The 13,204-nt window shown below is 41.9% G+C and overlaps 1 protein-coding gene across 1 annotated transcript; it reads right to left on the minus strand.

Moving 5' to 3' along the window:
* Window positions 1-1,720: 1,720 nt before the first annotated feature.
* Window positions 1,721-10,556, minus strand: SOD2 (superoxide dismutase 2). Its single transcript, XM_072332612.1, has 5 exons — window positions 10,451-10,556; window positions 9,751-9,953; window positions 6,517-6,633; window positions 5,049-5,228; window positions 1,721-3,948 (listed from the first exon to the last, which is right to left on the minus strand). The coding sequence occupies exons 1-5, from the start codon at window positions 10,477-10,479 to the stop codon at window positions 3,803-3,805; spliced, it is 675 nt and encodes a 224-aa protein (XP_072188713.1). The 5' UTR covers window positions 10,480-10,556; the 3' UTR covers window positions 1,721-3,802.
* Between the last annotated feature and the right edge of the window lie 2,648 nt (window positions 10,557-13,204).

Here is a 13,204-nt window from a genome sequence, read left to right on the forward strand (position 1 = left end):
CCCAAAGAAGATTAAATAAAGGAAAACAAATCGAATTCCTGTACAACATTGTCTTCTAAGCAAGTTCTCTGTGTTCCAGGAATTGCCGTCAGTCCTGAGAGATGCTCAAAAACTCATTGGGATGGGTCTGTCTGAGCTCAGCTCCTGTGGTGCTGTAATTGGTAACCTGGACACTAGCTGCTCTGCAGGTCCCAGGGCAGGAGGTGTGCTGATTTGCCACTGTACTCATCTCTTCAGGTGAGATGATCCAGTGACAAGGTTGAGATTCTGCAGAGCAGTAACCACCCTGCAAGGCAGCACAACTGTAACTGTGCAACCTCGGTGCCTCAGGTAGCCTGCCGAGTTCTTTGCAACTTTGTATTCATTACAGCAACCAAGAGACTTCACCCCCTGCTGTTGAACCTCTGGGTTTGAAAGGCTGCTCAGGATGTCACAGACAACGCACATCCCCACATAGACAAAGCTAGAGAGTGATGAGGCAGCCAGGTCACATCTTTCTTTTAACTAGTAGCACCTCTCCCTAGGCTCTGCACGCCTGTCTCCAGTTACAGGACGACCCATATTTGCCTGTATTTACTAAATTGTCTTCTCTACAGCAGCACCATCTCCTCCCCACATAGCACTTACTGACAACTTCAGAGACAAGAGCTGCCCTATCTACAAAGTGGAAGCAGCATCCCAAACAGTTCCCCTTTTGTGCTTCTTTACCTATCTTCCACTGGGAAACACCGCTGAGAAATCCTAATAAAGTAGATACACACCCCCACCTAGCGGTGAGTGCGCAGCTCTGGTTCCCCGCCATAGGAGTGGTTCATAGCTTAACCCAGCCCTTCCTTCACACCACAGACATACACAGCTCCGGTCCTTTATAATTGTTAATGGAACAGGCACTGAAACTTTTCATTGCTTCACTGTTACCATGTGCCTTCAGCATTTAGTAGATTTTCTTCCTGTTCCACAGACATTCCTGGTTGTATACAGATTTTAACTTTCTATGCTCAAAGACATTGGGACAAACTCACCAGCTGACTGTAAGCAAGAGAAGTCTGTTCTCAACCAGGAACACAGCACAAACTGAGCCTTACCAGCATGTGTTGGGCTTCAGAGCTTCAGCAATAGCCGGGCCTAACTGAGAAGATCTCTATGGGTTTGCATCCTTGCGGCCTGAAGACAATGCAGGCTTCCTGCAAAGCTTAAACATTCCCTCTTACACCATCAGAATGCAGGCACATCCATCTTTGCTCTTAAGGAGCACACAGTACCAACCTGATACCCAATGCATTATGGCACTTGTTAACAAAGCATAACCTCAGCATTCACTTCTTCTTGGGGAAGGTTCTTGGATCTCTTTGCTATATGGTATTTCACCACATTATGTTGTCCCGGTAGAAACAAACAAACCTGTTGTTTCCTTCAACTTTAAGTAGATTCCATGGTAAACACAACACGTCTCATCCATTCTTTGAAGGTATTTTCTCTGGAAAGCGTGGAAATAAAAGATTCTCCTCTCACCTGAACTCCCCGTTCTTCATCAAGAAAAACGCCACTGCTGCTCTCTCCCCACCTCACTCAATCCGGCTTCTCTGCAGGACCCTCAGTAAGCTGAAGACTAACAACTGAAACCTAACCATCAGCTTATACTAATCCAGATGCAAACCCAACAGCATAAAAAAAAGCCAAAAAAACAAAACAAAAACAAAAAACAACCCAAAACACAACTGGATAAGCCTAAGTTTTATATACCAGCACATTCAGCAATAAACTTGCTTAAATTAAGCTTTACATTTACAGGTAGCTACTAATACCTAGGACTACACAGAATCTATAAGCTATGGTAAATACTGTTTCTTTCCTCCCCTAGAAGCTGTCAGCAGTATCTGGCATTTCTGTAACTAACATTAAATTCTTGAAAAGGATTTGCCTCAGTAGTGATCTATCAGGAAAAGTATAGGACAGATGGCAATTTGAGTTACTTTAAGCATTCTGAAGTGCACAAAAGACAGCAGGTCCAAACACTAAGCAAGTGTAGAGAGATAACTCTCTATCCCAGTAGATAATTACAGCAAAGATTTAGGTTCATTTAATAAAAGTGATTCCTAAAAGTGTAATTCTTTCTGCATGGAGTTTTGCACCAGAGGACAAGTGTGGTCCTAGACTTATTATTGGAGACCACTGTTCTAAGGAAGAACAGCCATGCGTAATTCATGACAAAGACCAGCTCTCCAGACATATAGTGGAACTGGGACAGTAAAAGCATGGACCCCTTCAACAGACTGTCTTTTTTGTTTGTTATGTTGGGTTTTTTGTTTCTTTTCTTTGTGTTGTTTTTTTTTAATGCAAGTCAAAGCTGCCACACTGATGACCAGTAGAGGTACTTTACCACTGCTCACTAGCAGAAGAAAACCAAGGTTGTGGAAGCTGTGACAAATACATGTTTTAAACAATACATAAGGCAATTCAGACTTAAGCAGCCCAAGCTGCGTATCTGAGATGAGAATTAGGCCTAGAGAAGATCACACAGTAGAACAGAAACCCCTCAAGCATTTTAAATGCAAGGTAAGTCACACTGTGTAACACACTTTAATTTACAATGAACATTCAGAGTTCTGGTTAGAGACTAAAGATTGCTCCTATGGTGGTAGCAGTTTCTCCCCCTGCATGAGCTGATTAAATGCATTTCTATTTTTATTAACATCTCCACTTTTATCTTGCACAATACTTCAAAACAGGGGCCTAGCAGTCTGCTAACGCAAACACATTTCTTATTTCTCTGACAATCCATCCTTAATTTAAAGGAGTATTCTGGAAACACTCAAAATTCATGCACAAGATGCTACATATATTCAGCAGCATTCCATCTGACTATCCGCAACAGAATTAACAAAGAAACCCAAACACACCAACCTCTTCTGTAATACCACACAGTACTTCATTCCTGCCTCAAGAGTTTAACCTGATACTACTGCTTCAGGACCGCTGCTATGGATAGACAGTTTATTCTTGCAGATTCTATGCTTTTAATCAGTCTCTAAAGCTAAAAGTAGTTTCAGGATATATTCAAACAACTAGTATGGAACAGATACCACATGCTGTTATTCAGTTCCTATATAAACAATTTAGCCTGATCAGTACTGTAACCTCTTGCCCAAGACAGCATTTCAAGAGCTATTATACTGCTACACCACATCTCATACAAGATCTCATACAAGAGACCCAGGAAAGGGTAGGGATGACTGAAGATTGTCAAGTCAGGCAGGAACCACAATGTCTATTTTCTGCTTCCTATTTTCTTGATTTCTAAGAAAGTTCCATTGCCTGTAATATAGAAAATTGCAAACAGCACACATCTTCCCCAGCCCTTTTCAAGTCTAGTAACCAGACCAGCTGCTACCAAAGATGAGTCTGTTAATAGATGGTTACATTAGAGTCTTCATTTGAGTTTTATTTGTTCATAGTAACACAAAGTGTGCGTTTCCACTTAGGTATTTATGTGCAACAAAGAAATCCATCACCTCATTAAGCTTCAGCAAAGTGAGCTATGTTTCTATATGCAATGGAACAGATTACTTAAAGTGTCTTCTTCCCTTTGTTGCACAACAGTTTAAAGCTTCAAAAACCTAAGCAAACACTTTCCATAGGATTAGACAAGCAGACATGTTGTTTGATTATGAAATGCTTTTGTGGGATGAGCTTAAGTGTTTTCTGTATTAGAGCAATTCATTTGTATGCCACAGAAATTACTACAAGAGTGAAACAAAAGTAGAATTGCTGCCGTTTTAGTAGTCTGTGCAAGAATTCCACTCTACTTTTTGCAAGATGCATATCTCGAAGATACATTCTCCCAGTTGATCACATTCCAGATAGCTTTCAAATAATCAGGTCGAACATTTTTATACTGAAGATAATAGGCATGTTCCCATACATCAATTCCCAGCAATGGAATGAGACCTGTAAAAAAGGAGGATAACATTTTTTTTTAAGTCTGTGAAGAAAAGCTCCACTGCAAAGTCTTATTTTGCAATTACCAAATTGCATCAGCTGCAGAAACAGAGAGCTCTCCTGCACACAGGCACTCACTAAAATGTTTTACAGACCTGACTGCTCTCCACACACACTGTACAAACTAAATTATTAGAATACACACCTATGGATACCCTTCCACACACCAAGTAACATCAGCATTTTCCGGGACTGAGCCACCACAAAGAGCTCTCTTGACATGAGTATTTGCTTCCAATGCTTTAAATGTAAGTTACCATTTCACTGCTTTCACTGCTTTTGCGCTAAAACATCCTTCTAGCTGAATTTTTAGTAGGCAGTTTTCAATGTGTGCGAGAGGGTAAAATATCCCCGTTATACTCTATGTCTCAACACTAAAACTGTTCTTTTTTTCTTTTTTCCCCACTGATAAGCAGGGCACAGACCACTATAGCCAAAATAAACATGGAAAACATGTGATAATCCTTATCATTCTCTATGAATTCCACAGAACATGTTCTAATGACATCTGTAACTGGATTTGGACAACAGCCATCACCAGCAGGATTCTCATTGGGCATTAGCTCTTTCCTCTGTGGAGCGTGTCCAAGCTGTCTTCATCACCACTGTGTCTCTCTAAGCAAACAAACATACCTTTAGAAGTGATCCCAGCTGCCTGCCTAGCCCTAAGCGATGTCCCCATCTAAGCCTTACTTAATTGACATTCATCACTATCTATCAATAATAGAGAAGCACGTACTAAGTTTTCTGTTTTAAACTTAGTCTGTTTCATAACAAGAGATATTACACACATCTTCCCCTCTCCTGGTGTCTGGCCTACACCATCAGTTCCGTAAATAGATCCTCATAAGAGAAAACAATCTAAAGGTAAGACACTTGATCTTCCCAATACTCTTAACAGGCAAGCTACTCCTGTAACTCAGAAACAGTCCAGAGGAGCCTAACCTAAATTTAACACTCAGTGTTCTTTCACAGTATGTCCCATCTATGCCCCATACACTTGCCTCTGAAATCTACCAAAAGTGAAGGGAGGAAGAAAGAAACCTGACCTGTTGTTCCTTGCAAAGGATCTTGATTTGCACAGGCTGCTATCTGTAGACGTCCCTGCTCCTTATTATAGCCAAGCCACCCCCAGCCTGATCCTTGAACACCAACTGATACAGCTGTTAGTTTCTCCTTGAAGTTTGCGAAAGAACCAAAGTCCCGTTTGATGGCTTCCATCAATTCTCCTTAAAAAAAAAAAAAAGCACAGAAACATCACTGAATTTCAGGTATTTAACATATTTCAATTCCCAGATGTCATCTGGAAATAGAAGAGAGATGCAGATGCATTTGGGCTCTCGGGGAACTGTCTAGACAGAATAGATGCATCATTAACAATTCTGTCCCAACCTGCTCCAGACAGCAGTCAAGAAAGCAATTAGAACAGTACTCAAACACGCTGTTATCAAAGACAGTCACAGTGCTATCAATTGAACATACAGTGCAATGCTGGAAAATTCTACATTCTTCATTCCTTCTGCCCTCAGATCTAAAAATTTCTTGGTGACAGCTGGAAGTGCATCTTCAGACAGGCTTCATCAGGCCTCCTACAGAAGACTCAAACCATCCAACTACAACTGAGAGATGAAATTTAAGCTTACCACCTTTCACAGTAACTCCACAGAAACTGCAGACAAAGGTAAGGCTTTAACACATCTCTTCAGGTTGGATATTAGGAAAACTTTCTTCCCTGAAAGAGCGGTCAAGCACTAGAACAAGCTGCCCAGGGAAGTGGTGGAGTCACCTTCCCTAGATGCAACCAAGAAACATGGCGATGTGGTATGGTACTGAGGGATATGGTTTAATAGGCATGTCGTGATTAGGCTGATGGTTGGACTGGATGATCTCAGTGGTCTTTTTCAACCTTAATGATTCTCTGATTCTACGATCTTTCCCAAGAACACCATCTGATATACATCTCATTTGAAAACGCTCAAGTTTATCACAGCAGCCTTTGTGAGATCTGTATTATAGGACCACTGCCTTTAACTGAGGATCACTTGTAGATTACCATTTCTCTATCCTCCCAAATGGGATTTCATCCTTTAAGTTTTAACTGCTAAGCCATCCCTAACTGAAAATGGAACATACGTCCAGTCACTAAACTGGGTAGTCTGCAGCATATTTCCTTCTTTTCTGTGAACTAAGTGAATGCAATCTCAATTAGCACAGTTCTGGATAAGTGTATTTTATCTTATGAAGAGGAAAAGGGCAATATACAGCAATAGTCAAGTATTTTGCAATGTACATATAATCATCTTTAAAAACATAATCAGCAGTTATCTTTTTGTAGTTTTCACTTGCATGCACGAGACCTTGAATTCCACAGAACTACAGCAGTTGTCATATAGAAAGGCAAATAAACTCAAGAAAATAAAGAAAAGAAAGACTTAAACCCTTTCAAAGAGAAAAAAGATCATCAGTTCTGCTGGTCAATTAAGACTGACTCAATGAACACCCATAACAAGCACTAACCTTTAGGCTCTCCTCCTCCACTGGGAGAAAGATTTGTCCAGAAGATGGTATGATTGATATGACCCCCACCATTGAATTTCAGTGCAGGCTGAAGCGACACCTGAGCTGTAACATCACCTGAGGATGCAGAAGATACATAAATAGATGAATAATATCACCACAGCAGCCATTAAGTTGTCATTAGGTCACCACCAATACCCCAAATCTTCCAAGTCTTACTAGCCTGTAACATGTCTATGGAAAAGGTAGGATTTGTGACTCTTACTCACATTTTAGACGGTCACTGTCAAACTGCATTAAAGCTTTCTTTATCTTTGACCTCTTCTTATGATGTAACTGCATGTGATGTGCCAATACTGCACCTGTCAGGCAATTCATGCCTCTACAGTAGCAAAGTATCTACTGTCATTCTACAGCTAAACAAAACCAATAGTAGTACAAGAATGAAATAAGGATCTAGCACTAGAAAATTGTTTACTATTACTATTACTAGACAAGAACACTGTTTATCCTCCAAGCTGCTGATTTTCAAACTAAGAATTTCTTAATTTCTTAAACGCCTTAAAGAGCGTAAACAGACATGACAGAACTCTGCACCTAAATACCACTATTTAATACTGGTGAACTCCCCATAATTTCTCAGTCCAGGTAGACTTTAACTTCAAGAAAAAAATCAAGGTTCATCAAGATGCATCCACAGCATATCTAATTAGCTTAGAAGTAACCCTAACCCTTGCTTACAGCCCTGCATACAACCTAACCCTCGTACTACCCAAGACCAGGGGCCCTGAACCTCCATCAAAACATGTCATATTCCTTAAAGAACTCACTTGTGCCTTATGTGTCCAACAGGTGTTACACCACCTTGGCACAAGAATTCTGAATGTTATTTTTGTCTTTAAAAGAATTGGAACACCGCAATTGTTTGAGGCTTTTTCCACTACTCCAATATGGAATATGGAATCAGCACAGGCAGCTGCTCCCCCCCACTGACTTCAAGGAATGAGTAGTATTAATCTTCCTATAGGAAGGAATAAGCCATCTCAGGACAGGCACGAAGCAGTAGCACACCTGTTGAGAAAGGTTTTTTTGTTTTGTTTTTGTTTACAGAATTACAAGTTCTCAGCAGTTCCTCATATCCTTAAGAAACCACAAGTCTCACAGAAATAAAATATCCAGATGAAGCTGTTAAGTTCGAATGACTCACAAGATTCCCAATATACTGCATTCAAGGCTTTGTTAAAACAAATCACAGCCGTGCTCAATCACACAACCCCTGGCTTTCTATTTTTGATGGAAACAATCACTGTCATTGTTAAAAGTTTCCTCGAGACAAAAAACCTGCAGTTTTCTATTATCTTTCTTTAAGAATAATTTTGTTCCAACAAGAATTCATTTTCAGGTGCAAGAGAGTCGAATTTTTATCATTCAGAAAAATATCTGTAAGTTAAAAACCACTCAGTAACTAACATCTAATTAGTGTATTTGCATCATACTCAAGCAACAAAACCAAAAGGACCAGGACTGGCACAAAGCATGCAGTGGAGCTAGTACTGACACTACTTGCTGCACTTAGGTATCAAGCTGAGGATGAGACACACCTCTCACATCCAGTTCAACAGAATCTTCAGGAAGCTTTCCTTGAATTGTACATGCCTTTAAGAAACTAAGCTCATCCACATCATCCTACAGGCCACAAGTCCAAAAATAACCCAGGACATTTGTAATGTCTTCATTGTTGTTTATCCCACCATAGGAACCTACTCCCCAAGACCACTATGTGGCAGTGATGGCATCTGATCACTGTCTTAAAGCACAGTATTTGTGGCACTGTCAAGTCAGTCCTGCTGAACTTGGCACTGGAAAAGAGGATAGAGAAAGGTAACTCACTCTTAAGATACCACCAAGTATCTTGGAATCTAGCTGCATATAAAGCCCCTGACCCTTGGCTCCAGCTTACCACACTCCTTAACACAGCCACGCTGGACAGGTTCAGCTCAAGAGATCTGTAAGCTCAATTTCTCAATCTACTGAATAATTGCTTTCCACTCTAAGAGCAAAGTAAAGCACCACAGGTCAAATGACTGCCAGAAGAGTACAGAAAAATTCTGGCAGTTCTAAGTTTTCAGTGAAAATAAGTTCTGTGATTATAGCCTTCAACCAGCAACACACAGAACATTTTGATGAAGAAGTAATCAGAACCAGCTTATGCTGAAGGTTTTCTGGAATAAAGCTATTGGTTGCCGGGCAGGACCTTATCAGAGACATGCAGACTCATTTTCAGAAGACCTGGTAACAGGAGACAACAGACTCGACTCAAGACAGCTTCTGAGTTATCTGAGCAGTTATAGATAGGTTAAGAAAATGTTAAAGATGATCTGAAAACTACTTACTATTGCTGAAAAAAGTCAGCTTCGAAGTTCTATTATCCAGAGGAGATATTAAACAGTCATGAGATCTGCTGTGTAAACAAACTGCTGTGCAGTAGTTTGGGCCAGGCTCAGTTTTTTTAGTGTGGAAAGAGAATGACAATATTGACAAGAAGAGGTGACCATTCAGACTTTACCCTTTCCTAAAACCTGGCCTTAATCTTACTAATGAGGTTCAAAACACTACAGGTTCTACACAAGGACATCACCTAAGAAGCCAACCCAAAACACACACAAAAATGCTGCAAGCAAATATTTGTCTGCTTTGATGTGTGTGATCATCACCAATATGCTGCAGAATAGTACCTTCAAAATCTTTATTAAGTTCTACCTGCAGACACACTATCACCGAGAGCAAGCAGTAAAAGCCTACCAAAGGACACAGGGTTTTTGTTTTTCCTTTAAATACTTCCAAGGGTCCATAAAATGGCATGTTTCTGCTAGTCAGAAATTCTTTCCCTGCTGGGGGATGAATCCTTAGTCATCTGAAAGCAGTAACCACATCTGCAGTAGATATGCTGCTTCCTATACTTTGGTTTCCTTCCTCACTAATTAACCTCTGGAATACAGCTTTCCTGGCTCTACCGCAGCAGCCAATCTTGTGTGCTTGATTCTTCATCAAACCTCATTTGTTCAGACTGCACAAGTTATTATTAGGCTCACGAGGCCACTTGAAAACCTCTAAACTTCCACAGGTAATCAACATTCTTTATTCAAGCAGGGACAACTTCCTACTGACTCTGTTGTGTAAATCCACAACAGCTCACACTGGCTCCCCTCACCTGCTGCTGACGGACATACACACCTTTTGCCAGTGCCTCCTTGTATTTCTCCTCTGTAACATTCAGGTTGTTCACGTAGGTGGCGTGGTGTTTGCTGTGGTGCAGCTGCATGATCTCTGCACTGATGTGGGGCTCCAGCGCACCATAGTCGTACGGTAGGTCAGGAAGAGTGTGCTTCTGCCTTGCGACCGAGCACCCCAATGGTGCTACCAGCACAGCCCTGCTTCTAGATGAGAAACGAGAGAAGGAAGCAGTCTCGTGCAGTACTTGCGCTTTACCGCCTCTAGCAGAGTGAAAAACTGGCCTGCTACGGCCAGCTGCCCACGTGAAGGTCAGCGGGGCTTCTCAATGTAGAGCTGCCACCTCCTAACCCACGTTATTGCGCCGCAACGACAGGAAGCGCTCCGGGCTGGGAGGAAGGTCAGCCCCGAGGGCCCATGCACCGGTGACCTTGATATGAAAAAAGGTCGAAATCCCACAGCCCTAGAGAGGCCAGTTCCAGCCGCGCTGCCCGGCTCGGCTGCACCTCGCAGGGCCATCGCTGGACCACCACCCCCTCTTAATGAAATGGAAGGGACAGCAAAGGGTGACACCTCCTCCGCCCCCTCCCGCGGCCCGGACACGGAAGCCCACGGCCCGGCTGCCCCTCACGCTGCAGGGCGGCGGCGAGCACGGCGCCCCGACCTCTCCTCCCTCCCAGCGGCGGCGCGGCACGGCTCTCACCTGCCCGCCGAGGCCAAGCGGCACAACATGGCGGCCAGCTCGCTGCGGCCACTGCACCGACGGCACACCGCGCCTGCGCCCACACTGCTGGGGCGGGGTGTGCCGGCGGGACGAGGCGGGGCGGGTGTCTGAGGGAGGGTCAATAGGCCTGGTTGCAAGTGCTTGTTAATCGCTTTTTGTATTTGAAAGACACGCGCCTTTAATACGCCGTGCAGCGCAAGCTAGAAGGGGTTGAAGGTGGATCCACTGTCTTGCTTACCAGAGCAGTGGTACATCAGAGCAGTGAACAGCAGCTCATTGCTAAAGCCTGAGTTAACAGGATTCCATCCCGTTAGGGTCAGGTGTTGAGCAAACAGTCCTAGTGGTAGCTGTGACCATGGGAAGATAAGTAAGTCTACAGGTAACACAGAGACTAACTAGATAGGTGCACCACTTGTGGGGGTCAGTTGCAATGTATTAAGACTGATTGAAATAGTACATAGGAAAAAAAGTTACATACAGCATGCTTAATTCATTCACAGAAGAAAAAGTTGCTTAGATCAGCCACTAGACATTTCAGAGATTAAAATCAAGCAGAAATAGGAAAGGTCATCTTTCTAAGCAATGCTAGTGAGACCAATAGGCACAATGCTCCCAGTGATAGCTCTAGAACCAGGAGTAAAAACATCCAATGAGGTAAGTGAACAAAGTAAAACTCTCTAAAAAGAAGCCTGCATGTTGCTGTGTGCAGGTCTTACCTGTGCAGAAGAGCTGTGACGTGGGCACTTGCTGCCTGAAGCAGGCAGCTCAGCTCTGAGAGCCTGCTGGAGCAAGGCTTGGCAGCAGGCTCTATAGCAGGCCCATTGAATGCACCACAGCAGTTCCCTTTGACATCAGGAGTCAAAGGCATCCTCCTTTGTTTTTTAATATAACAGACACATCAAACATAGCCATCCCTTGACTTTAAATGCAATGGTTGGTGGAGCAGGTATGTAGAATGCTTCACATTTCAACATTTTTAGCATACCACAGTGTGAAACAAGTCAGTTTCTTAGGTGGAGATTTCTAAACAGGAAGCAAATACAAAGGTCTTCTGACTTCATCTGTCACTTCATCCTGCTATGCCTGGGCATACAGCAGAGGCACTGGAAACCCCTGTGTCAGTACTGCGGAGGCAGGGCAGCAGCCTGTAACCAGAGCTTTCAAGCAGCCTGGCACTCCCCTTCAAAGGTTAGATGCCATTAGGAGCTACCCACCTCAACTGCTGGGAACGAGGCACTTACAAACACTTTTTCATCTATTTGATCTACTTACTCTTTTTGTTCCATTTCAGTTTTCTTTCTCACTTCTCTGTATATCTCACTTTCCAATATCCATTTTCTCCCAACATCCGTGGCCCTTAATGCTCGTGAGAACGCTTCACGCACCTTAACTCCATCAGCTAAAATAATCAGTATTAAATAGTTAGTGCAAAGGAGTTGAAAAAAACATGAAAAATTACTTCTCTCCTAAGGCCAATGAAGAGTCTTTCCCTCAGTAATGAAGCATTCTGCAAAATGAAGACTAACACTAGATAAGTTTAATTCAAATTACTGGGGAAAACATCTTTGCTACCACAAACCATTATTGTTTTTTCTTTCCGTCTTATTTATATAAGCATTTATGTTCAGAGATCTTAACCTACATTTACAGGACTAAAGAAAAAAAAAACAGCAGAAGGGGTGAAGCCTGAATGACTGTGTTTAGAATAACTTACCTCATCTTGCAAATTGCCAACAAATCCACGTGGAGAGATCCACAAAGGGAATCGAAGTGCATTGCAATGCACAGGTGTACAGAACAGTAGTTTCCCCCTTGGTACCCTTTTAAAGGGCTCAAGAATACCATGCAAACTTCAGTTTTACTTATCAGCCAGCTGTACTCTAGAAAGCTGAGCAGCAAAACTCTCTAAGTTTATCAGTAGGTACGAAGCAAGATGAATTATCTTAATCAAAACCAATCTGAAAACAGGATTTTCCTGAAAACAATGCACCAGCAGTCATCTCCAGGATTATTAAGAGCCATACCATAGGCTGTATGTATCGACAGCCAGAATGTGAACGTTACTGATTTTAACATTTATCTGTGTATTATTATACTGCATTTCACTACTGCTCTGCAATAAGCATTGCAAAAAAGCAAGCCGGTTACATGATAGAGCATAACCACCACCATTCTCACAAGGCTTTCTACCATACGTATTATCAAGTCATTGTAACTGTCTATCATTATTACTACCCTTTTAAACTTATAATAATATACACAAAGTATCTTAAGTACATATATATATGCACACTATAATCAGGTAATATTAAAGCCAAATGTAAAGCACCAGCAAATACATATTTATGTTATCAGGGATTTTTGTAAAACAGAAATTACCTTTGGATGCCGATACTTTTTTTTTGTCACGTAATTTCTATTTGCCCAACTGTCCATTAACTGCTATTTTTCAGGCAATAAGGGCTGAAGTAATATTCCAAAAAAAAACATGAGCTATCACCAATGGAATCAATGCTTCCACTGACTGCAGAGTTGTTTTAAACGTCTAATTAAGCTCTACTAAAGTAGCAGTACATAGACTACTATGTTTCCGACATACACAAAGGCTACTAGTAGTTGCAACTAATTCTACTTTTTGTGGACAGTAATACTAGAGGTGCTAGTAGTTCTCATTTAATACCATGGGAGCCCTTCTATAATCCATGATTTTACTATCTAAACTGTAGCTACATC

The sequence above is a fragment of the Excalfactoria chinensis genome, chromosome 3 (assembly GCF_039878825.1).
Source record: "Excalfactoria chinensis isolate bCotChi1 chromosome 3, bCotChi1.hap2, whole genome shotgun sequence".
Classification (NCBI taxonomy): Eukaryota; Metazoa; Chordata; class Aves; order Galliformes; family Phasianidae; genus Excalfactoria; species Excalfactoria chinensis.